This window comes from Lepus europaeus, chromosome 1 (assembly GCF_033115175.1).
Source record: "Lepus europaeus isolate LE1 chromosome 1, mLepTim1.pri, whole genome shotgun sequence".
Lineage (NCBI taxonomy): Eukaryota > Metazoa > Chordata > Mammalia > Lagomorpha > Leporidae > Lepus > Lepus europaeus.
In genome coordinates, this window is record NC_084827.1 from 99,461,120 (window position 1) to 99,488,459 (window position 27,340).

At 38.1% G+C, this 27,340-nt stretch overlaps 1 protein-coding gene across 2 annotated transcripts in view; it reads right to left on the reverse strand.

Moving 5' to 3' along the window:
• Positions 1-6,556: 6,556 nt before the first annotated feature.
• The window catches only part of CYTIP (cytohesin 1 interacting protein), a 72,119-nt gene continuing 51,335 nt past the window's right edge, over positions 6,557-27,340 (reverse strand). For both annotated transcript variants that reach the window (XM_062199886.1, XM_062199876.1), the window contains 7 exons: positions 26,905-26,954; positions 26,643-26,697; positions 21,603-21,705; positions 21,298-21,391; positions 18,251-18,320; positions 10,434-10,500; positions 6,557-8,140 (listed from right to left, as the gene is read on the reverse strand). In XM_062199886.1, coding sequence (XP_062055870.1) covers positions 7,674-8,140; positions 10,434-10,500; positions 18,251-18,320; positions 21,298-21,391; positions 21,603-21,705; positions 26,643-26,697; positions 26,905-26,954 — 906 coding nt within the window. In that variant the 3' untranslated portion in view covers positions 6,557-7,673. The remainder of the gene's footprint in view (positions 8,141-10,433; positions 10,501-18,250; positions 18,321-21,297; positions 21,392-21,602; positions 21,706-26,642; positions 26,698-26,904; positions 26,955-27,340) is intronic.

A 27,340-nucleotide genomic window follows, 5' to 3' on the forward strand; every position in this document is an offset into this window, starting at 1 on the left:
TGCTGACCCACATCCTGTTTTTAACCAGCAGCTCCATCTATAGTTGTACACTCAGAAGAAAAGCGTCACCAACTGTGGTGAGGAAATGTCAAATATGTCTTAAAATATAGTTTGTTTGGTCAGACCCTTATTATTATCTTCTATGTTTTTCCTACTTCATATTTTTAAAAATAATTTTAAAATTTACCTATAATTTATTGAAGAAAAACACAGCATTGTTATAACAAGAAAGAACAGCGTTGTCTACTCAACTCGTTTCATTTTATTTTCTCTTTTTGAAGCAGTGACAATGGTTGAAGATCTATGTATCCACTAACTTAATTTTGGACATATGAAAACAAAGTAATTACAGAATCTCACTCCCTAAATGCTACAAATACTATTCCTCTTCTCATTTCTCCTCTGTCCATTACTTCTTGGAAAATGATTAGGAAACAATTGTGGCTAAAATGGATGACCTGTCTTCAAATAGCCATTGGAAAGGAAAGTAGATACCATTCAGCCTTCTCTACTCTTCAACTTGAGTACATACACTATATTTAAAAAACAAGACTTATTTATTTATTTGAAAGGCAGAGCTACAGAAAGGCAGAGGCAGAGAGAAAGAGAGACAGAGAGAGACAGAGAGACAGAGAGAGGTCTTCCATCTGCTGGTTCACTCCCCAAATGTCCCCAACGGCCTGAGCTGAGCTGATCCAAAGCCAGGAACCAGGAGCTTCTTCGGGGTCTCTCACAGAGGTGCGGGGTCCCAAAGACTTAAGACACCTCACCTTCTACTGCTTTTCCAGGCCATAGCAGAGAGCTGGGTTGAAATTGGAGCAGCCAGAAGTCGAACCGGCATCCATATGGGATGCTGGCATGGCAGTCAGTGGCTTTATCCACTATGCCATAGTGCCAGCCCTTACATACATTTTCATTAGCAATGAATTTATAATGTGACCAGAATGCTCTCAGATCACAATCACAAAATTATCACTGCTATAAAGAAAATAAAAACTTAGACCAAATCCAATTTGCTTAGATGAATAATTGTAATTTTGTGATTTCCCTTATCATTTGTCTGATTTAACATCATAAATGTTTTGCATTCCCCTTTTTGTACAATATGGTCACATTTCTAGCTCCAGTCTGAGTGAGGTGATCCCTGCATAGGCTCTTTAAAAATTTATTTATTTATTTATTTATTTATCTATCTATTTATCTATCTATCTAAAAGACAGAGTTACAGGGTGGTGGGGAGGTGGGAGAGAGACAGAAGAGAGATCTTCTATCCACTAGTTCTCTTCCCAGACTGCCACAACTGCCAGATCTGGGCCAATCTGAAGCCAAGAGCTAGGAGCTTCCTCTGCGGGCAGGGGCCCAAAGACTCGAACCATCTTCTGCTGCTTTCACAGACAAATTAGCAGGGAGCTCAATTGTAAGTGGAGCTACCGTGACTGGAACCCATGCCTATATAGGATATCAGTGCCACAGGCAGTGGTACAACCCATATGTCACAATGCTAGCCCTCCATAACGTATGTTTACCTCAGAAAATAGTCATGTGATCATAAAAATATTTGTCTTCTGACAAATCTCTAAATATTAACATGAAGGACATTTATGTGTTTTAAGTTTCCAAGAAAGTTTACAATAATTAGAACTGGCTCAAAAATTGCCCATTAACTTGTTGGATGATTGAATAAACAAATGAAAATTCAGACTACATACTGTTTTTCTAATTTCTTCACCTATAATTTTCTGAAGTGGAAACAGATTATTGACATTAGTTCATTCTTATTTTCTAACATATGTATTAAAAGTTCTAATTTTCCTGCTAAGCACTAATTTTTCAATATCCTCCAAATTCCAATTGTATTTTATTTTCATTTATGTCAAAATATTTTTTTGAAATTTCTCTTGCTATTTTTTTTTTGATCCAAGTGTTATTCCGAAGTGTGTTGTTTATGGGGCCGGCATTGTGGTACAGTAGTTTAAGCTGCTGCTTGCGACACCAGCATCCCATATCAGAGTACAGCTTCAAGTCTCAGCTGCTCTTCTTCAAATCCAGTTCCTGACTGATGTGCCTGGGAAATCAGCAGAGGATCAGCCTAGTAGTTAGATCCCTGCCTCCCACATGGGAGACCTAGATGGAGTTCCTGACTACTGGCATCAGCCCGGTCCAGTCCTAGATGTTGCAGTCACTGGGGAGTGAACCAATGGGTGAAAGATACCTTTCTTCCTATCTCTCCCTCTCCCTAGTTGCTCTGTGCTTCAAATAAATCTTAAAAGAAGAAGAAGAAGAAGAAGAAGAAGGAGGAGGAGGAGGAGGAGGAGGAGGAGGAGGAGGAGGAGGAGGAGGAGGAGGAAGGTAGGAAGGAAGAAAAGAAGGAAGTTGTTTAACCTCTAAGCATTTGGGTATTTACTAGCTCTCTTTGTGTTATTTATTTTTAGATTATTTCCACTGTAATCTGAGGGTAAACACTGTATAATTTCTATTCTTTTAAGGTTGTTAAAGTGTGTTTTATGTCCTAGAATGTGGCCTACCTCAGTGAATGTTCCATGTGAGCTTGGGAATAACATATATTCTCCTGTTTTTGAATGAAGTGATTTATAGTGATGATAATGTTGAATTCAATTATCTGTCCATTTCTATAGACTAATGTTGATTCCTCCAACTATGGTAGTGAGTTTGTCCATTCCTACTGTAGTTCTGCCAGTTTTGCTTCTCATAATTTTCTACTCTTAGGTACTTAAACACTACGGATTTTTAGGCCTTCTTGGAGAATCCATTCCTTCCTCACCATTTAATGCTCCTCTTTATTCTGATAATTGTCCTTGTGCTAAAGTCTCTTCTAAGTAAAATTAATATAGCTATTACCATTTTCTTTAAATTAGTTGCAGTTTGATATGTCTTTTCCATTCATTTACTTTTTTTAAAATTATTATTTATTTATTTTTTGACAGGCAGAGTGGATAGTGAGAGAGAGACAGAGAGAAAGGTCTTCCTTTTTGCCGTTGGTTCACCCTCCAACGGCCGCTGCGGCCAGCGCATCGTGCTGATCCGAAGCCAGGAGCCAGGCGCTTCTCCCGGTCTCCCATGCAGGTGCAGGGCCCAAGCACTTGGGCCATCCTCCACTGCCTTCCTGGGCCATAGCAGAGAGCTGACCTGGAAGAGGGGCAACCGGGACAGAATCTGGTGCCCCGACTGGGACTAGAACCTGGTGTGCCGGCGCCGCTAGGCGGATTAGCCTGTTGAGCCACGGTTCCGACCCTTTGCCATACAAAAGCTTTTTAGTTTGATGTACTTATATTTGTTATTATTTGTACTTTTTATATCATATTCATCAAATCATTGAGAAAACAAATGCCATAAAGTTTTTATATCATGTTTTCTTCTAGGAGTTCTACCATTTCAGGTCCTACACTCAACTCTTTAATCCATTTTGAGTTGATTTTTGTGTATAGTTTAGGATAATGGTTCAATTCCATTCCTTTAGAATCCAGTTTCCCTATCACTATTTGTTGAAGAGACTGTGTTCTCTCCATTGTGTGTTCTTGCTACTTGCTGCAAATCAGTTGACTATACATTTCTGGATTTGTTTCAGAGCTCTCTATTCTGATCCATTATCTTTATGCCAGTAAAATATTGTTTAGATGGCTGTTTTTCAACTTTTGTGAAAAGTGTCTTAAAGGTGTAGTAAGAATTGCACTGAATCTGAAAGCTTCTTTCGTAGTGTGGACATTTTAGCAATATTCAATCCTACTATCCTTGAAGACAGTGTATCTTTTCCTTTTGTGTATGTATTTATTTTATAAGTTTTTATATGAATGTTAATTATTATATTATTTACTTATATATTATTTTATTTATATTACTATATCAATATTAATTATATATGTATAATTATATTTGTTATAAATCATATAATTTTACTTTTTTCCAATGAGTATGATATCAGCTGTGGATTTTTTTCATTTATAGCCAATATTATTTTTTAAGTAATTTTCTCCTTTTTCTAGATTGTGAGGCTTTTATAAAAAGATTTTGAATTGTATCGCTTTTTCTGTATCTTTTGAGATCACCATGTGATTTTAGCCTCTATTCTGTTAAGGTAATATATATGTACATACATATGTATGTACATATATATTAATTGGTTTTCATATTTTGAGCATTTCAAGAATAAATCTTTCTTGGTCTAGGTATGTGATTCTTTTAATGTGCTGCATCCTATGTTGCTGTGCTTTGATCTGTGGTATTTTTAATATTTTTCTTAGAATTTCCATCTCTCTTTTTACATTGTCCATCTGCTCTTGTGTGCTGTTTACTATAACATTAAAGCCTTTAGCATATTAATCACAGTTGCTTTTTCATTTACAGTCTGATAATTCCAATGTCCCTGTCATAGCTGGCTCTGGTCTAATGTTTTCCCTGTCTCTTCAAGCAATGTTTTTCACCTCTTGGTATGCCCAGTAATATTTTCTTGATAGTGCCATATGACATATTTGGCAAATGACACTGGTTTAAATAATTCTTTAGTAATGTCATGATGAGGTATGGGGCTGGGGAGTTCCCTATAGTCCTATGATTGGGTCTTGGTGTTTTTAGTGTACCCATGCCCCTGGTTGTGAACTTCACCTGTGCTTTTCAGTATCCCTACCCCTTCATGGGATAGAATGACTAGAGCACACCGGGTTTGGATATTTTCTCTCCCCTAGGTCAGTTAAACTCTGAAAAGAATCAATAATTTAGGCTCTGATGAACGAGTTTCTCTTGAGGACTGGCCTTGTTAAGAAGACTCCCAGTGGTTACTTCCCAATGGTTCCTTTTTCCTCTTCCACTGAAAATATAAGGGATTTTTCTTTTACATTCACTATGAGAACTTGGTGGCAGAACTCAGAAAGGGTGGGAATCCCCCATAACTGAAACCCCTGGAGTTTTAACTCAATTTCACTATCTGAACTCATATACACTTATATTTTATGACCAGTACACAAATTCTGTCCAAGTTTGAGATCTTGAGTTCAAACTGAAATTTTTAAATACTATTTATATCTTGCACCTAAGATGTAAAAGTATTGCAAATTAGAAAGTGATCAACAAGATTTCACTTCAGAAATTCATTTTTAATATTGACATTGTGTTGTTTCTTCAGTCATGGGATAAAGGATTCCCAGTATACTTGACTCAGTTTGGTTTATATAATGCCGTTCTGAACAATTTCATAAAAAATCAGTTAATGTAATTCACAAATATTATATATGTGACAAGTTAGGATTTAGGGGAAAAATTCACTTTTTGATTATTTTCCCAGTAAATTGCTTCCAAGTGAGTCACTGTACACCACAGTGCATTCCATGTGACTATAATCCCACTAGGGCAGGACTCAGACTGAAAAGCTATGCTATAAGAAATTTACACACATTTCCACTAAACAAAAGCTAGTTTTCATATAGCTTGTGAGCACATATGATATATTCTTCCTTCCTGCACCTTGGTTAACCAAGGGTTTTCTTTTTTTTTTTTTCCCAGAACATATTTCTTACTCTTGAATCTAATTCTTTGAACAAAGTGATGCTGGCGCTGTCCCTTTCCTCCCCTCCATTTACATTTGACATTTACTGTCACGCAGAAGCATTACACTTCTGTATTAAAGCCACAGAACGCAGATGACCTATGGTCTGCTTTCCCAGATAATCTGCGGTAGCTCCCCAAGCATTCCTTCTCATTGTAGAAGACTTTAAAGTCATCTTTCCCCCAAGTAAATGATGCGTTTCTTTCCCTTGAACTTTCTTTAATAGATTTAACAGAAAATGCTACATTTATAAGCATATCTTTAACATGATAATTCTAGACTATGATGAGAAATAAGCAATATAGTTGAATCATAGCTGGTCTGCAGATGCTTGTTAAAAATAAATTAATTGCTAATCTTGCAGATATTAATGTGCCTCTAACTGAAAACTAGTTTTTGGAGGTCAGAGTCCCCCTAAATAATTGTTTTCCTATTTACCAAAAACAACATGCTTCCCTATACAGTACCTAAAATTATGAATTTTAGCCATTCTTTTCAGGGAAATAAAAAGCACTGTGATAATAACTACACAGAACCAGCAAAAGAATAAACCATATGAAGATAGGACTTCAGAAAACACTAGAATCAGGAAGAACTGGCTTCCAACGTCAGCCCTCAACTGACTAGCCTGGTGTCATGGAAAACTCTCCAATTCCTTCCTTTGTGTCTTTGTGCCTAACACCCACTATTTTAGGATCACATGCACAGCATCTTTATTCTTTTAGGCATTCAGGAATTGGTGGGCAGGATTGATCGGTGGTTAGGGTGCTCCCCTCTGCCTTCACTACAAATGGCTCTTACGCAGAGCACCCTGGGTATTGCTAAGTTCACAGAATTAATAGAAAGCAGGTACCAAGTAAAAATATTGTGACATCTATTATTCATTTCTTATCCTACAAGCTTCCTTACCCTACCTTATTTTTTCTTGCAGAAATACTCATTTCTTAATCAGAAGCTTATTTAAGTGTAACAGCTCCACTCAAAGTCAACTTTCTTCCAAACACATACACATACACACACACACATATACACACACACAGCTTAAAATCAGTAAGGACTATTTATTATGTAGTCCAGATTGTTTACTCCAGAGTATAGGTAGTGAGCAGCTATATCACCAGAACAGAGAAATCACGAACTTTAATGCATATTGAATAAAATATAGCATGACTGAAAGGACAGAAATGAGACACGAATGCAACTAACAGGCAAAAGAGTGATGAGGTCATGATTATTCAAAATATACAATATTAAAAGTAAGGGGTGTCATGAAAAGTCTACGGGAGAATGATCCTTTCATAGGCCCTTCTGTGTGTGTGTGAATTCTAAACATTTGTAGCAAAAAAATTATCCACAAATCTGAAAGACCCTGAGAGTTATAGACTTGTCATCAATGTTCAGTAAGAAAAATTGAATTGGGCAAGAAGATGAGATTTCCCCTTACTTTTGTTTAGATTCCTTATTATAAAGAAGTCACCACTGTCATCTTCCTCAGGCTCTATCTCAGGCACATCTTTCCATGGTTCTCATGAAGCTTAATCCCTCATAGCGAATCTTGTTTTAAATCTTCCTGCTTTACTGATGCTTGGGACATGAGAAAAGACTAATGATAATGTTTGTTTAGGAGCTCTCACATATTTAACAGAAACATTCAAAGCTTACTATTATTGAGACTTCCAGTGGCTACTGAGCTTAAGCAAACATATGGTTTTGTAACCTATTAAATTAACCTATGAGAAGTAGTCCAGTGTATTCCTCTCTGTTCATACTTGACACAAAAAGTTGTCCATATTTCATACAATGATCTAAAAATAAATATTATTCCAGCTTTTACAAGTAGCATTTGAATGAACAGGCACTTGCATTGCTTTGTTATATTATCTAACTCATTGTTTCATTTCCCTGATGTCTGCTTAATACTTGAGTTGTTTTGGTCGAAAAATGATATAAGAAGCAAAAGCAATGATGCAAAAATTTAAATAAAGGTCATTGTTGCTCTGATATGCGATGTCAGTTTCTCAGTCCATTGGTACTTTCCCACCAGATGGGTGGAGTCATCCGGGGAAGTTGACAGAGACTTGTGAAGTAATCCAATTCAAAAGGGCACCATAACCCATCAGAAACGACTCTCTTCCTCTTCCACAGCACGATGAAGGCCAGGGATGAATTTCAAGAGTTGCTTCCGGACACTTCCCCTTCTGTTTTTTCGGGGCAAGGTCCCAAACATGCTTGAGAAGTTGCCCTCCCACAGGGGAGACATGGACCCACTGCTGGCTGTACTAATGCTCCGATTCCTCCTTGAAGAAGACCTTCTCAGAAAGTCATCCCCATCCTTGGGCAAAAAGCACTCATCATCTGTGCTTGTCTGCCGGCTGAAGGCACCCTTGGTTGAGTCCTCAGACACACATGTCTGGTAGCCATCCTCGCTGTCTATGGTCATGGAACTCAGCCAGCTCTTGCAGCTGCTCTCACTGGATAATCGGTTCCTTTCCATGGGGCCTGGACCTGTCCCAGGCAAGGTTCCAAAAACAGTCAAATCATCCATGTCCATGTCTTCCAAACTTGGGTAATTAGCTGCATCACCTGGAAAACAGGGACCAGTAGTGTTATGGCATGGTTCTGACAGTTACTGCAACAAACATACCAGAATTTCTCTTTAAGGAAAATAAGAGTAAAGTCGCATAACATTTTTCACTGTGCTTTGACACAAGAATAAGTGACTTTTTGAGAGTCCATTGATAATATTATATAGGGTTTCCCTAACTATTCTTTGTGGGCTAGCTTCCAAGCGTATGGTTCCATGGTCATGAAGATTATAAAGTCAGAAAAAATTTAAACAAGATTTTTCTTATGAGAACAGTTCAACCCAACTGACAATATGCCAGTGTGGCTTGTGAATCTCTAAATGATCATTTCTTAAACTTAAGTGACCCTTGAACTTGGTGAAACACTGTCTCTTATGGATTTTCTCTGCATAGTTCCTCTGATTCTTTGTTTCTGTTCTTTTAAAAATAATTGTAAAACTATTATAAAGACATTTAAATTATATGAGAAATATAGTTATAAAAGAGAAAATTCAAAGGTTTTTATACATCAAGGATATATGAAATCAAATATATCTTCCAGCCACAATATTCCAAGTTCTGCCTTAGAATATTTAAATGTTCTGGAATAGCATTATGCACACAAAAAAAGTCCTCAAATAAATAATAATTTATTTGAATAAATTGATTATATATACTTGGCTGAATTTTTTCATCAACCTTTCAGAACCTGCATCTGGGCTGCCCAGACTCAATCATACACAAGAATATCCTGCCCATATGCCAACTGTTTGACACTGTTGGGAATTCGTTGAAATGCCACTAAAAATAGGACAATATTTGGCATACCAGGCTGAGAAAAGCATGATAAGAATATGACTCTGCTCCAGGAAAAGTAATAGACTCCACACACTCAGAAATGGTTTCTCATTTTGTGCTCGCTACATTTACTGCTGCCCTCCTTTGTCCTTGGTTGACAATATAAAGAGACTGTTTTTCCATTTGAACTGTGAAGTTTCCTAGCCTAGACCTGCAGTGATTAGACATAATGCTTCCTTTTTACTAACACAACTTACTTTCTCTTATCTTACAAAGACATGATGAACCTTGTTTATTTGAGAGGAAGTGCCTTGTAGGATCGCATGTCCTGGCTGCCTATTCGAGGTCTAAAAAACAAACTACAGAACCCTCTCAACCCCTCAAACAAATCTGTGCAATAACAACCTTGTAAGGATCCTGACCCAAAGGTCTGTGTGTCCCAAGGCCAGTGCTATAGAACCTGAGTGCTGCCCACAGTCACTGGGCTACCCAAGATGCTGCTGCATTGCAAGCAAAGGCTTCTCAAACATATCCCTCTCTACAGAGAACCTGAATCAAAAAGGCCACAAGAAAATTTTTGTATCTCTAACAAACTTCAGACCAGAAAAAGTCTGTTATGGACTTTAAAAAAAAATACTAGCTGAAAAACAAAAAAGAGAACCAATTTCAAACTTCTATTAAAAAAAAAAAAAAAAACTTCAGCCCAAATCTAATCCACACCTTTGTACCCGATTGAGAAGCTGAATATTTTTCTGTAAACAAATGGATTACCATGTTTGCTAGGTATTTAATTTGTAAACACAGACTTTTAAAGAAGGTATAACATTTCACAGTCACAAAGGTAGTGGTTTAAGGAAATAATTTGTACATAAAAGTTCATTCCTCAGGTTACAGTAGTCATGCAACAAATAGTAAATAAACAGCTTTAAACGCAGCCTTTCCTTCAAAATGTACATGATGGCAAGAGCAGGGGCCATGCATTTACTGTTTTAATAATTTTATATGTTTGTCTTAGTCTGAGAAGCCATGAAAAGGGGCTTTTTCTGCATAATGTAAGGTAAACAATATACACAAATGATAGGAGCTGTAGCCACAAACCATGCACCAAGTCCAGCTTCAATAGTTGCTGAGATCTGCACAGCCTCTGAGCCAGCCATGACCTTTTTCAGGGATTTTAATTCATTTGCTGAAGCAGTAGGAAAGTCAGCACTCTTTCCTACTATTCTTCTAAAATATATCTAGATGCCTCCTGCAATTATATGCCTGCATGTGGGTGTGCATGCTTTCATGAGCACATATGTTGCATGTATGGAGAAAGGGATATGATTTGCTTTATCCCTTTTCTAAATTAATGTGCCATTCTATCATCTACACCAAAGGAATACAGACTAGTATCTTTGATCAGTGCTAGACAAGTTTTTCTTGTAATTATGACAATCTGAAAGTAACTTAGAGGCAAAAATAATGAAGGAATGAAATGTTTTTGTGGTTTCTGAACAGGAAATCACATTTACCATTCAGCAGGCGCTGTTCCTGTAACTGCAGAGACCTGAACTCCACCCATTTTTTCTTCAAGGTTTGCTGTGAGAAAGAATAAAAGTGCTAATTATTAGGAACCCCCAGTGAAGGGAACAATGTATTCCCAGGTGTTGGATTTCATCGTTACTGTTTTTTCCCTTTCTTTCTAGCACTACCAACCCCTCCCACTCATTTAGAAGATTTTTACTGAATATAAGAATATTGGGAATACTATGTTCTCAAGGTATAAAGTAGTCGCATAAAGGTTTATTTTAAAAACATAAATAATGGAATTTAGATAGCATATATATATAGATATGTTAATTATAGAACCAGATTGTTTAAGTTTAAAAGAACTTGCTAGCTGTTAAGGCAAGGATTTATACTCTAAGATTCTTCCCATCTGCAGAATGAAGACAATAATAGAACCTAAATCCTGAGAATCTCATGAAAATTGAATGAGTTCACAGATGTAAAGTATTTAGAATAGTGACTAGAACTTAGTAAATGCTCAGTTAATGCCATCATTTATATCGAAGCCAAACTACTAAAGCAGCCTTTTCTGCTGGATATATATGTATTTTCTATACCAAGAAGGAGAAGTGTTCTGGTCTGAAATGTTTCCTTGGAGGATTAAACTTGGAGCAAAGCTAAGCTAAACACCGTGATCTCTTTAACTGCTTCCTTTTTGGCCTCCCCAGCATGTGAGACCAGTGATCAACAGTGAAAATGAAACAATATGCCAGGCCCAGTCGAGCCCATGGAGCAGGTTGAGCCATGGAAATAGAATGCAAACCAGAAAGCTGGCGTCTGACAAGATGCTGTCCCAGGCTCACTGTCTCTCCCATCCCTTGTCCTTTATTCCACCCTTCTCTGCCATCGGAAGTCCCTACTCCAGAAAGGAGCATAGCTCAGATTTCCCTATGGACACTTATCTGAAACCAAGGAATAGATGAAGCCTAAAAGGGAAAAGAGAAAAGTATCCAAAGTATAGATGGGGGGGTAGGCCTAAGAGAAAGAGCAAAGTAAAGTTTAAGAATGTCATTAAGTGCTTTAGGGGAGCATGGTTGTTCCTCAGGCTTCAGGGACTGAACCCTAGCTGGGAAGGCTCATCCAAGCCTTGATCACAGTAGCATTTGACAGCGATGCTTACAGTTGCAAATATAATACATAAGCAGCAAATCAGAGCAGTAAAACCCTTAGCTCAGTTCATCTCTTAATTCTTTCTCTATTGTAATATAGGCTATAATGGCTATAAGACTGGTTTGCTGCCTTAATCATAGCTCCTGTTCCCCATGTAAAACTGTGGTCATCTGAAGGCCAGAAGATACCTAGGGGAGTGTAGGACCACTAAGATTCCAGCAGGTGAACCAAACCCTTTCTTCTCTCTTACAGAGACATATTGTCTACACGAAAATAGAATCTAGTAGAGGAATTTAAGGATAGGTTGACATTCAAAACTAAATACAAAAAGAAGGGGAGGTTACACTTCTGCAATTATTATTCTAAAACACAAAGCTAGAGCTGGCCAAATAAATATTTGTGAAAATAAAGGTTTTATAATATCTAACGTGTTGATGTTGCCCACTCATATAAGTATACCATCACTTCAACTAAGAAAACGTCCTCGTAAAGAGCAGACGTATCAGTGACTCAGAGGCTTTAGTCTGTAACTAAGCTCCCCTAATTTCTTCAGAGTAGGATTCCACCTTTATTACTCATTTCACAGCTGTGTATTTGGATAGATCTAAATTCTTACCAATAGAGGAGAATGAAAGCATATGTGAGATCAAGCCATACTGGCCACATCACCCCCATAGTACCTAGCTCAGTGTCTGGTTCACAGCAGCTGCTTAGTAAATATTGGTTGAATGAGTAGATGAACAAAAGCCTTCGTGAAGCAACCTTCACCTGTCATTTGGATTGGTTCCAAATATATTTCCAATGTTTTCAATCTACTTAAGACATACAGCTAAACATTTCCATGACACTTTAGTACTTTTAATTGTGCAGATAATACCCTATTTAATTTTTATAAATTCCCTGGAAAGTTAAAGATTTGAAAATAAAGCTTCAATATTTATTTTGAAAATTTTGAGCAAAATATTTCCTAAGGACTACATATCCTGCAGAGCTAGGTTTAAGATTGGCTTTCTCAGCTAAACCATTAGAATTGATGTTTTCACGTTTAACATTTGAATCATAGGTCAGGAGAAAAGGGATCTCTTAAATGGAACTCTAAAGGGATTATGGTTTCTAAAGAAGTGCTTGTGTCTCAACAATGAGTCTTTTGAGAAATAGAAAGCTCACTTACACAGGATGCACAAAGTAAATGTCACCATGGGGAGGGGAATCCCACCTGACTTGGTGCAGGTCTGATCAGTGATGAACTGGAAATCTTGTAACTTCAACATTAGAAATAGGAGAAAATGTAAAAAGGTAAGCAGTAGTGAACTCTGTCTTTTAGCTTTCTAGAAGCAGAAAGCTAACTAGGAATTTAAGTCCTATAGCAATATATGGTTTGCATGCAATGAGAGGAGATTGGGGACCGAGACATATTTCCTGCTTAAGAAAACATACATGGGCAGAATCTCCTCACTAATAAAGGAGGCTGAAGAAAAACTGCTGCTGCTGACTATGGCTCTTGTAGAGCTTATACTGGAAGGCAAGACCACGTAAGTAGAGACCTGTGACCTGAGCCAAGCAGCACACTGCCTCTCTGTTGAGGACACAGTGGCTGCCAGGCCTCGCTCTGCACTGGGAGCCTTGAAGTGCTGAGCAGAGGCAACTGTCCAATCATCATATCCACTTAAACAGAGAGGCTACCATACAAGGGAAATCTAAGCCCACAGATACTTAGTAAGACAATACAAGTATGGATTCTGTCCAAGCAAAACAAAAATAGAAAAGTACTCAAAGATTGTTAGGACATCTATCATTTTCTGAGAGCTGATAAAATCAGTGCTTCCAAGAGGAACAGATTTGAAACAAAGAAGTAAAACAAGAACAGATACAAATGAAAAAGAGCTACTTGACAATAAAAAACAAATGAAGTTTAAAAACTTAGTAGAAAGAATATATCCTAAACAAACAAGAACATTACTGAAGATGTTACTAAAGAATTCCTAAAGAATAATACAACATAAAGTGATACAAAATAGCAGAGTAGTAAGAAAACATGGAAGATAAATCAAGACTCTAAGGTATGGGTAATAGGAATTTCAGAAGATAATAATATGGGCAGTGATAGAGAAGTTCTAGTCAAAGAGATTGAGCTGATAGTTTTCCAAAGGAGAATAATGCCATAAGTCTTTAAATCAAAAGAGGACTGCAAGCTCTAAGCAGTATAAATTTATAAGTGAATCCAGATCTAATTATACTAGCAAATCAGTAAAGATAAAAGAGATTAAAAGCAACCAGAAAAATGAGGTAAGATTCAAAAATAGAAAGATCTGGGCTGGCCCTGTGGCACAGCGGGTTAACGCCCTGGCCCGAAGCGCTGGTATCCCATATGGGCACCTATTTGAGTCCTGGCTGTTCCTCTTCCAGTCCAGCTCTCTGCTATGGCCTGGGAAAGCAGTGGAAGATGGCCCAAGTCAAGTCCTTGGGTCCCTGCACCCATGTGGGAGACCCGGAAGAAGCTCTTGGCTCCTGGCTTCGAATCAGCACAGCTCCAGCCATTGTGGCCAATTGGGGAGTGAACCATTGGATGGAAGACCTCTCTCTCTCTCTCTCTCTGCTTCTCCTTTCTCTGTGTAACTCTGACTTTCAAATAAATAAATAAATCTTTTAAAAAAAATACAAAAATCCTTGAGAGAGGATTACTGCCCAAAAAAAAGAGAAAAGGAATAGAAAGTAATATAAATAAAAATGTGTACAAAATCAGTTTCCAGGAACATGTACAATTTTTGCATCATTTAAAATTTTTAATTTCTGTTAATTTTTTAAAAGGTGGCAATAGATTTGACCAACTTCAAGCAACACATTTGAAAATTGTATTAACAGAAACATAACTCACAAAAACTCTTTGAAAAGAAAATAGGAAGCCTGAGTAACCTTACAACTCACAAAGAAATAGAAACAGTAGTTTCAAAGAATTCCCATCTAAAAAAAAAAAAAAAAGAATTCCCATCTAAAAAGGTCCCCAGCATTAGATGATTCAGATGGCTCTGCAGAAACTACCAGAAAACAGAAAGAGGAAGATGTCCATACGAAATACTATGTCTGGTAAATCTGATGCTACAACTTTAAAAGATAGTCTGAACAAAGAATGATAGCCCAGAGTGCCTGCAAAATGATGCCATCTTCAAAAACCTTTATAAAATTCTAAATCTAACCATTAATTTTACTAGAAATGATCATAAATTTCAAGAATAAATCAGATTGGATTTAATCCTAGAAGTCAAAGCTTGGATTTACATGAGAAAATTTTTAACTGTCATTTATCACATACTGATTTTTTTGAGTAAATGAGATCATCTGAACAAATGCAGAACAAAGCTATTTGATAAAATTTAATATAAATGGGCTAGAAAACTACTAGAAAATTGGCATGGAAGGGGGTCTCCTTAATCTGAAAAAAAATATTGATTCAATGAGATAGCTCATTCGAAATGGTAAAGAATTGGAGGAATCTCCTTTAAAATCAAACAAAAAAGAAGGATGCCTACCACTCTACTTTCTATTCATAACTGAATGATAGATCCTCACAAGTGCTGTAAAGTAACAGAATGAATTGGATGCCATTCTTCCAGTTAGCTATTATCTTGACAGAAATCCAAAGAATAATCTACAGATAATCTATTATAAATTATATAGTTTGGCAAAATATTTGAACACAATAACTGCATAGAAAAAATGTTTCACATCTTTGTATATCAACATCAGTCAAAATAATACTTTTTTATAGAGACTGAGGGAAAAAATAATGTACACAGGATTAAAGAGATATAACATCTGCATGCAGGCAACTGCGACACTCTTTGAAAGACATCAAAGAAACAACTAAATGGTAAGATCATCCATCAATATGAAAATACAATCCCATTTGATGTCAAGTCTCCTCAAATTGATCTATACATTAAAAATGTGATACTGAATCACTACCATTGATTTATGGAACTTGACAATCTGATTCTAAAATTTATAAGGACCAAGAACAACCTAGAATAGATATCAACTTTTGATTTAATGCTATAACTAGTACTCAAACAGTATGTTTCACCTTGTGTTTCTATGTGGGTGCAAACTGTTGAAATCTTTATACTAAATTGATCTTCTGTATATAAAGAGAATTGAAAATGAATCTTGATGTGAATGGAAGGGGAGAGCGAGCGGGAGAGGGGAGGGTTGTGGGTGGGAGGGAAGTTATGGGAGGGGGAAGCCATTGTAATCCATAAGCTGTACACTGGAAATTTATATTCATTAAATAAAAGTTAAAAATAAAAAAAATTAAAAAAAAAGAATAGATATCAACTAGATAGCAAGATTTATTATAAACTCCCCAACTAGATACACTACTTATTATAAGCTATTTTTTGGACAAATGCACTAAACGATCAGAATAGAGCACATGTAAGAAAATACATGCATATGCAGAAATGGCTTAGATAGGGGCAAAAGAGAACTACTAAATAAATAGTACTGGGAGAACTGACGATTCATGTATTAAAAAGTAAAATTTGGGCCAGCGCCGCAGCTCAATGGGCTAATCCTCCACCTTGCTGCGCCGGCACACCGGGTTCTAGTCCTGGTCGGGGCACTGATCCTGTCCCGGTTGCCCCTTTTCCAGGCCAACTCTCTGCTGTGGCCAAGGAGTGCAGTGGAGGATGGCCCAAGTGCTTGGGCCCTGCACCCCATGGGAGACCAGGAGAAGCACCTGGCTCCTGCCATCGGATCAGCGCGGTGCGCCGGCTGCAGCGCGCCAACCGCGGCAGCCATTGGAGGGTGAACAAACGGCAAAGGAAGACCTTTCTCTCTGTCTCTCTCTCTCTCACTGTCCACTCTGCCTGTTTAAAAAAAAAAAAAAAAAGTAAAATTTGAATTTTGTGAACAAAAATTAACTAAGATGTAAAAAGGTAAATCTTTAAAACTTTTAGAAGAAAATACAGGAAATGCAGAAAACCAACAAAAGACAAACATCTAGGAGTGCTCTCAGAAGTAGCAAAAGAAGAATTCATATAAAGTGCTAAGGGAACAAAAGATCAACTTCAATTACCTAGGAAAATTGTCTCAACAGCCGCAGTGAGACAAAGACCTTTTTTTTTTTTTTTTTTTTGCTTGTTTACAAAGACCTCCTTTCCCTCACTGAAGAAAGCATTAAAGCAAGAGGGAAAATAAACCCAAAGGTAGAAGTGGAATGCAAGACACAGCAGCAAGCACACCAATTGAATAAGGTGGTATTCTCCTTTGCAACCTGCTGTTCAAAATAAGAAGAGTCTATTGTAATTTTTCTAAATTGAATAACTTCTCTAAAGTAAATAATAAGAAGAAAGATGTGGTCTCAAATGGACCTTTAAAACATGTCAGTATCCTCATGATATACTGGAAGATGACAGAGAGCTTGAAAAACATTGTACATTGCTTGAAAAACTAACATGCATGTATACTAAATGTTCAGGAGAAAATTTCAAAGACTAGAAATTGCTTAGAAAAGTGAAATAATGTTTTATGCAAGCGAATACTTTATTTCCTGAAATACCAATATATATTCACCCTAATTTTAAACCTCACTAGTCCATTTTCTATATTCCTTTCTTTTTTCTAAAAAATGCTGAAAAAGTTAATTGTTTTTAAAAAGATGCTCACTAAGACTATGTTCCTTTTGATAAAAACAATTTAACTTTGACAGTTTTATAAACTTAAATAGAATATAAAGTACTACTTACTCTTATAAAAACATGATGACAAGCTGTTAGGAGCTTTCCTTTTTTACTTCAAGAACAAGGGCACAGCATTATGGTGCAGTGGATTAAGCTGCTTACCGCCACTGCCATCCATACCCATACCTACACACTGGATTAAGTCCTGGCTTCTCTCCTGCTCCTGCTCCAGCTCACAGCAGCAGGTCTGGGAAGCAGCAGATGATGGCTCAAGTCCCTGCCACCAAGGAGGGAGTTCTGATTCCTGGTGTTGGCCCGGCCAAATTGCAGCTGTTACAGCCATTTGGGGAGAAAACCAGTGAATAGAAGATTCTCTCTGTCTCTCTCTTTGTGTGTGTGTGTGAGTGTGTGAGTGTGTCTCTTCCTTTGTCACTCAGACTCTCAAAATAAAGTCTTTATAAAAATAGAATCAAGAACAGGATTACCACTAATCAATGTGCTGTAAGTTTTAGCAAATTTTCATTATTGCAGAAGATATGACATTTATATAGAAAACCTAAGGGAACCTACAAAGTATTGTCAGAAAAAAAGAATGCTCAACAAAACTAGAGGATTTAACATCTGACACAATGGAAGAGCAAAAATCTCAGATCCCCAGCACTCTCATGCACCACTTGGGAGCAGGACAAAAACACCACCTCTCCCTGATTGATATTTTTCCCAAGCAATATGTAAATCAAAAGAGATAACAGGTGCATTGATGACAAGTTCTTCAAGTGATGTGGCTTCCTGTAGGAAGGAAGAAAGTGATTTACACCAGTTTATAGAAGTTGATATTCCTGCAAAGGTAATTGTGTGGCTCTTGATAATTCAGAAGTTTAAATTCATCATCACATTTTGTCTTCAAGAGCTACCTCAGTTCCTCATATAGATCTTTATTCTACCACTTATACATTCAAGAGTGAAAAATGTGCCTCTCTGTATTAAATTACCTTTAAAACCTGGAGCTTTGTTTCAAGCTCTGATCTTCTGAGAATCACTGTTCCATTAAGAGTCTCTATCCTGTTGTAAGAAACAAAAAAAAAAAAAAAAGAGAGAGAGAGAAAAGAGAGGTAAATAACCTGATTGATTTGATTCATTTAAACAAGTGCCATCCTTAGGGAGAACTACGTTTTGAACACAAGCTATATTAAAAATGCTACATAAACACCATGGATCTCATGGTACTTCAAGTCTCTGGATTTGGGCCAAATCTTCTGACACCATTCAGTGAAAGAAAATAAAGAAAGGGGAAAAAAAAACCACAGAACCCTTAAAAGAGTGGCTAAAAGAAAACATGCTGAAGAATTTGTATCCTATAGTTCATGTTTTATAGAAGCTACTATATGACAATGATGATTGCTCCCTACCAGAACTTACTCTTGTGGGGACAGGCTCAATCACCTCATTCATTGGCTAATAGACATTTATTGTACATCTCCTATCAGACTCAGCCCCAGGCTAAGCACAAAGAATACAACAACAAAAGCAATAGGCATTTGGGAATCAAAATGTTATTTCTTGAAATAGGAAGAGGTCTTTTTTCTTCCTAGGATTCTGGTAAGCCCTCACATCTGTTAATTGCTTTATAATTTTGGAACAAGAACCAACAGAACTGGAACACCTATATAATAACAACCTTTGTATGACTCTTTCATCTTAAGATCTTTAGCTTACAAAAGTTAAATCCTAGGATTATCAACTTAATTGTGTTCTATTCTTCCTACATCAAATGCCTTTCTAAAAATAAAACACTTGTTCTTTCCTGATTGACTTGATTAGTGCTGTGTGATCAAGTGAAAGACCCTTTTTTGGACTACTAAACAATCCATCTGAATACAATAACAAAAAAAAATTTGTGAATCACACACATAAGAATTTTAAAAATATTGATTCAAATTTCTTAACTGTGGTGTAATTCAATTTTTAGAGATATAAGAACATTTTCAAGCAATAGATGTCTATGAGCAAATTTCAATAGGCCACTGTCTTCAGTAACTGTACAGACTGTCTTCCATTTTCTTCATCTGAATTTACAACAATTTTCTTTTTTTAAAAAATTTATTTATTTGTTTGAAAGGCAGAGAGAGAGACAGGTCCTCCATCCACTGGTTCACTTCCCAGATGTCTGCAATGGCCAGAAGTTCGCCGACCTGAAGCCAAGAGCCAGGAGTTTCTTCCTGGTCTCCCATGTGGGTACAGAGGCCCAAGGACCTGGGCCATCATCTACTGCTTTCCTATGCTATAGCAGAGAGCTAGATCGGAAGTGGAGCAACCAAGACCCGAACCGGTGTCCATATGGGATGCTAGCACTGCAGGCTGTGGCTTTTCCCGCTACACCACAGCTCCAGCCTCTTAGCAGTTTTCTCCATCTATGGCCCCTTATTCACCTGTGGACTGCCCACTTCCCTCATGTGGCATATTCCCTTCTAAATCTAATCACAGCATTTTTCTTGGACTCTCTACAGTTCCTGTTATCTGAATGCAGGTTTCTCTGGAGCAAGAGAGCCTGCAACATTTACCCTGAATTCAGAGGACCCATAGAATTGGACTCCATCTTCTACCATCACCAAGCATCTTATCCACATACCAAACAACCCAAAACATCCTCTAAAGTGTAGCAGAAGAGCATCCAGTAGATTCTCTATTGGTAGCTTACAATGAATGGCTGCAGCTGAAAAGAATAGATCTTGGTGTCCAGAGAAAGTGACCCATCCCATCCCTAAACCCACTGGTTGGGTGACCTTCATTAAGCCCTTTTTAAACCTCAGGTCCTTTCATCTATAACAAGAAATAAAACAAACCCACAAAGCCACTGTAAAGGATGAATAGCATAATGGGGGATCCACCTCAATCAGAATAAAACTTAAACTCTTCAGCATGGCCAATGAGTTCCCTAATCTGCTCCCTGACCAATTATCTCTCTCCATTCTCATCAGCCTCTCCTAATCCACCAATCACCAGTGATGCACTCTTTCTCTCAGTCCATTGGATGTGCCAAGCCCATTTTGAGAAATCAAGTCCTCTCTAACTAAAATGCTCCTGCCAGAAGCTCATATGACCACCCCTTCTCTTCATTTAGGTCTTAGCTCCAGTTTCATCTCCAATTTCACCTCCAGAGAGGACCACTGTACACATCTAGCTAAACTAGCAGCCTATTTACTCCATGTTCTACGCCATTGCTCTGTTTATTTTACTCATAGTAGTTACCAGTAACTAAAACATAAAAAGCACTTGCTTTTCATGTTTCTTCAGCCATCTTCTTCCAAAATTACTAAAGCACTTAAGCAAATCTTTGTCTTTGTCTCTCCTGAGACTATCACAGAGCTGGAAATATGGCATTTTTCCCAACAAACACCATTTTAATGAATGAGTGAATTCCATATTTCAATTACTTATTAAGGTCTTATTAGGTGCTAGGCATGCAATGGTGGAGAAGTCAGACTAGTCTCGAGCTGGGGAGACCAGTGTCCTCCTGGTAAGCTTTGAATACCAGTAGCTATGTGTGGAGGACGTGGGGGAAGTTTTCAGGGTGGAGAGGATTGGGCAGACTGTGTTTCCTTCCAAATGGAACACTGGCAGGGAAAAACAACAGCTTGTGGCATAAGAGGAAAATGTGCAGCCCTTAGGACCTTTTATTTGTTCTAGCCACAAGATTTTATCAACTGTGGAAACTGGAGCAATTCCTCTCAGTCCAAAGAGAATGTGTGCCAGTTTAATTGAATTTGGCTTTAAAAATGCATTTTTAAATTCTATCCTTCCCACACAGACTTTGGGCTATTGATGTCTTCTGACTTCAGATGTTGACACTTTGTTCAAGTGTGAGGAAACCTTGGGGAACAAAAAAGCTGATAAAAAACTGTTTGTTCCCAATCCTAAAGCTGTGGTGCTCTACCTCTCTTGTGATCTCTGAACAAAAAGCCCATTCATTCACTCAGCAGGCATTATGAGAGATGGTCACATCTTTGAAGCCCCAGACAGGAACTAGTTGGTTAGTTACCTAAGCAGGTTTCCTGACGATCTGATCAGGTCAACCACTTGTTTGTGGGTGAAGCCTTCAGTGCTCACGCCATTGATATTTGCAAGGACGTCACCTGGGAGATATCAAGAAAAACATGAGTGCTATATTGATTAGTTGAATAATACTTTTCACACGTAGATAAAACAAAACAAGCAAGCTCTAAATCTTAGCAACATAAAGGAACTAAGAAAATTCAAGGCAAACACCACACCTGACTTTCACTAGCAAAAAGTTTTCATTTCTTTCTATTCCAAAGATTCGAAATGAGCAGAGTTATGACTTACCGGCTTGCAGGCCGGCACAGTGAGCAGGGCTGTCCTCCTGTACTTTGCAGATCAGCGTGCACATGTCCGAGGAGCAGGCATTCTGGTTCTGGAGCCTGTGTGTCTGTAAAATGATGGTAATAGACAGTTACTGTTCAGAACACTCGAAACCTACTTGTCAAAAACTAAAATTGTGTCAATTACCAGTAAGCAATATAATAAGTAAGTGCAAAGGACAATTTGGAAAGGCTTGCCTGACAATAAACTGAATGAAAGGTACCAATTTTGCAATTCCACCAACCTGCAGCCAATTCCATTCGTAAAAACACATCTGACATGAGAAAGAAAACGGGTTGAGAGTGGCTCAGTGTTTCATATTTTCAATCCTACAGCCACCTGAGACTATCATCATCATACATTTATTAAGATAAATTTAAGTATCTCATTTACTAATGGGTTAAAAAATGTGGCTGAAAGCAAAGAGAAAAATCTCTATGTGATTCTCCCAAGCTAAAACACTCATTACAGGAGCATACAAAACAGTACATCCAGTAAAGAAAATATGCCAACAATGCTTATTTTAAATCATAGTTCTGCAAATAATGACAATCTGCCCTGTGTTTCTTCAAAACTACTATAATTGATTCAATTACCTTCCTTTCTGAGCACTCTCGGGCACATCTGCTCTGAATTCTCACTGGTTCGTTAGTCACCTCCACTAAATTAGAAGTTACACTTCCCCTCTTACCTCAATTTTGACAACTAGTTTAGTAGCGGTTGTTTTCATTCTTCTTCTTTTTTTTTAATCCCAAATTGTACCAAAACGATGAACAAATGTTTACAAGATATTGGGCCCCCATGACCTATAACTAACATTTTTCTTTTGTTTAAAGATTTTTTATTTATTTGAAAAGCAGAGATTTAGAGAGAGGTAGAAAGAGAGAGAGAGAGAGATCTTCCATCCACACGTTCACTCCCCAAATGGCTGCAAAGTTCAGAGCTGGGCAGATCCAAAGCCAGGCACTTTTTCCCAGTCTTCCATTGGGTGCAGGAACCCAAGGATTCGGGCCATCTTCTGTTTCTTTCCCAAGCACTTTAGCATGGAGCTGGATCAGAAGTGAAACAGCTGGGACTTAAACCGACATCCATGTGGGATGGCGGTGCCACAGGCCAGGGCTTTAACCTACTGCACTACATGTCCGCCCCAACATTTTTTTCTTTTTCAAGCTCCTGGCTTCAGCCTGGCCAAGTCCTGACCATTGCGAAGTGAATCAGCAGATGAAAAAATTCTCTTCGTCTTTCTGTATCACACCTCCTCAACTCTTGGGCACTCTGCCTTTAAAGTAAATAAAATAAATAAATCTTTTTAAAAAATATGATTCCTAAAATCAGAAAACTACAGTATTACTTTCTTACACAGGAATTGTTCTCTAATGTTCCTTCCTACTTATTTGATGGTGCCTGGGCACCATGAGTGAAAACCTTGAGTTGGTTAACCTCTGAAGGATTTCTATTCAACCTATAAGACATTTAGAATCTCCTCATCTGGGGCCAGTGCTGTGGCATAACAGGTAGAGCTGCCACCTGCTGTACCAGCATCCCATATGGGCACTGGTTCCAGTCCCAGCTGCTCTACTTCCAATCCAGCTCTCTGCTATGGCTGGGGAAAGCAGTGGAGGATGACCCAAGTCCTTGGGCCCCTGCACCCACGTGGGAAACCTGGAAGAAGCTCTTGGCTCCTGGCTTCGGATCATCACAGCTCCAGCCGTTGCGGCCAGCTGGGGAGTGAACCAGAGGATGGAAGATCTCTCTCTCTCTCTCTCTCTCTCTCTCTCTGCCTCTCCTTCTCTCTCTCTGTAACTCTAACTTTCAAGTCAGGGAGTGGGAGATGGGATGGTTGCGGGTTGGAGGGAAGTTATGGGGGGAAAAAGCCACTGCAATCCAAAAGCTGTACTTTGGAAATTTATATTTATTAAATAAAAGTTAAAAAAAATAAAAAAAAATTTAAAAATCTCCTTATCTAAAAAGTAGAAGGAACTAGAAGGAACTTTAAAAGATCATGTAGGTGGCCGGCGTCACGGCTCACTAGGTTAATCCTCCACCTGCGGCGCCAGTATTTTGGGTTCTAGTCCCGGTTGGGGTGTAGGTTCTGTCCCGGTTGCTCCTCTTCCAGTCTAGCTCTCCGCTGTGGCCCACGATGGCAGTGGAGGATGGCCCTGCACCCACATGGGAGACCAGGAGGAAGCACCTGGCTCCTGGCTTCGGATCGGCTCAGCGCGCCAGCCATAGCAACCATGTGGGGGTGAACTAACGGAGGGAAGACCTTTCTCTCTGTCTCTCTCTCTCACTGACTAACTCTGTCTGTCAAAAAAAAAAAGAAACGAAAACAAAACAAAACAAACAAACAACAACAACAACAAAAAAAACAAGATCATGTAGGGGAGTGGGCATTTATCCCAGGCACTAAGATGTCCAAGTCCCATATCAGAGCACCTAATTTCAAGGCCAGCTGTGGCTCCTGACTCCAGCTTCCTGCCAATGCAGATCCCAGGAGGCAGCAGTGATGGATCAAGTAATTGGGTTCCTAACATCCATGTGGGAGACCTACATTGAGTTCCCAGTTTCTGGCTGTGACCCAGCCCAATCTTGGCCATTGTGGACATCTGAGAAGTGAACCAACAGATGGGAAATCTTTTTCTGTCCATCTATCTCTCTGTCTTTCAAATAAAATTTTAAAGGTGTTGTAATACATCTCCCATCTATATCAGAGACCCTGTTAGCAGTTTTTCTGCCAGAGGACTTGCACTTCATCTTGAACACTTCCAGAGATGGAAGGCTGGTCTAGTTCATGCAGCACATGAATCAAAGATAAAACTGACACTCATTTGGAAGCCACTATTTTAACAATTGTCAATAGTAGTGAGAATATACCTTGCATCCCCAGTGATCAAGTGAGTACAGTGCAGGGGACATATGTTGATTATTTAGTTGTACCTACCTATATGGTCACAAAGAGCATATAATTTGGAAGACAGAGATAAAGAGGAAATGACAGAAGTCCCAAAGTTACAGAAAATAGTAATTAATTGAATGCTTCACTCTCTCTCACCACAATCTTCTAGTTCCTATTATAGGCCTCAGAGACACAATGGTCACATTGTCCTTTCTCAGGTTCAGTGACCTTCAATCTAACACCTGTCATTTCTTAATCATCTACTTATACCAGGCACATTGCTATTTGCCTTAAATGTATTATTTCCTTTAAACTCCAAGGCTCTTCTAAGGCAGAAATTGAAAGAATATGAATACAGGAGTCTTCCTCATGCTGACTGGTTCTCATGAGCAGCATAAAACTAGTACCCATGGGAAAAGCAGACATAAGGATGGAGCTGGTCTCTTCCAAAGTCACCTACCTGGTACACCAGGATCCAAATATGTATTTGCACTGGGTATACAATACAGAGGTTATGACATTCTCTCTGGTCTTCAAAAAGCTCTCAGAAGCATTTCATCTATTTGTTAAACTCAACAAATCTCATGAACACTAGAGAATAGATTAGGGCATGAACCTGGTAATGGGAACCATATGCCAGAAGCAATGACATTGGTGTGTGTTCCTGTACCACCTCAGTTAACACATACATGCTGTAGCTCAGGATTGAAGCCATTAGCTCCTGCTGACAGACAAGGGGTTCAGTGATGGGATGGCCTATTGTCCACTTACGATAATTTTAACTCTTGCCCTAGGTAGAGCATTATGTTGAAGCAGTGGAAATTAAACCACATCAGAGTGAGAAAAGTAAGAATAAGTGAATAGTCGTTTATCCAGTTTTCAATAGCAACTACTGCTCATTCTTGAGGGTAATTCTTATTTGACAAGAAGCAGTCACAAAAAGCACAGTGTCTCTGCGACAATATAGGGAGTGCTTTATGTGAATAGGGCATATAAGAGCATACCATATTTCTAAAATTAGATGGATTTCACCAAATATTGTGATAAACTATAGAGTTCAGCAAATTTAAGAGAGTTAAAAAGTAGAAGATATCTTCTTTTCTCTTATAGCCTTCTCCCTGTTCATTCCATTTTGTTTCTTTATTCATAAAACATGTTTTACTTAGCAGCTTCCTGTTCTTGATCTTAAAATACACACTGAATTTCCAATTGTGGGGCTGATCTCATACCAAAGTTTTCTGAGAGCAGCTCCAAAACTAAGATCTAAAATCTGATGTGTAGTAAGAATATAATTATGCAAAGCACATCTGAAGAAAATGCAAAAAGTGCTATGGAAGAAAACAGTTACGCTTAAGCCACTACTGATATATTTGGTTGGACTAGAGGTCTTTTGTCTTAACTCACCATCATTAAAAGCAGGACCATGGAAAAGGAGACAGTAACTAAGAGATAAAATTCTTAGGCAATTACATTGAAATCTATAAAGACTGTTAGAAAGTTCTTACAGCATTAAAACAACCTGCAAGTAGAGGCAAATGTCCTACAGTGGTTCAAGTATCAGTTATGAAGTACTGTCATTAGGAAAAAGGGTCTAAATTTCTCACTATATCCAATGTGAAATCTTTAGAATCAAACATAACAGGAGCTGTTCGTGAACACATGCATTCCAAATACACTATATAGCCTTTCAAAGACTTCTTGAATATCAAAGTAAAGATTCATAACCTGATACACAGTATAATGTGATTATGAATATATCAAAAACAAATATGTAAAAAGTACACCTTTAAAAACTATTCCCCTCTCTTATCTAAGACCAGACGGCTATCATGCATTTCTGATCCATCTCAGACTTAAGAGAAGATAGAAGAAATTAAGCACAGGACCTGAGCAGATCTCATACCTAAAATAAGGACTTAATTTTAGCAGCTTCAGTGTTTTCCTTGACAGAACTTAGCACACTGAAATACAACCAGGAACCTCCACACTCTGAATAAACTCAGTTTCCATAATTCTCTATAACTAACTTCAATTTTTTTTGCAAACATCATGACACTGCCAATGCAGTTTTCTTCCTTGAAAGTCCAGAAAATTTGAAAACCGCTTACCCCAATTTCAAATCCAAATGTTTCATTATCCTGCTTTACCACAGTAACAAGCTTTCTGTAATAAAAATTTAAAAATCTTCATTAACATCAAAGTATCAGACTTGGAATATTTCATGATTTATAATAACTATAACAATTAACATTTATGTAAACTTTAATGCATATGATACTGGGGGGGGGCATGTGTGCATATGAACAATTTAAATAGTTGGGTTCCAAAAATGTGTTGGTAACAGACCCCAAAATAAATGAATCTCTTTACCTTTGAGACCAGGAAAAGTCACCCAAAGAACCTGATCTGGTCAAAGCAAGCTGAAAAATATAAAAGGTATACAGTTATTTCAAGGTCCATAAGATACATCGGCAAACTGTACCAGATCACCGAGGACTTTCTGTTTTATCAACTTTCTTGGCACAGCTCCTGGGAAATAGTCACTAAAGGCAGGAATTTCCATTCTCCAAGGATGAAAAAGGAGAGTTGGGCAAGGGTGTTTTCAGGAACTACATTTGAAGGCTTAAAGGTGCTCAGATGTAATGCACTGTGGTGAAGAGTTCATGTATTTCGGCAAACCCCCAGAGCTTCCCATGAGAACTACTTCTCTGATCTGTATTTTAAAAAGCATCCAATAGATTAACCATAGCAATTCATAATCACCCTGAAAGCCAAAGAAACCTAAGATCCAGAGAATGGCATGCAA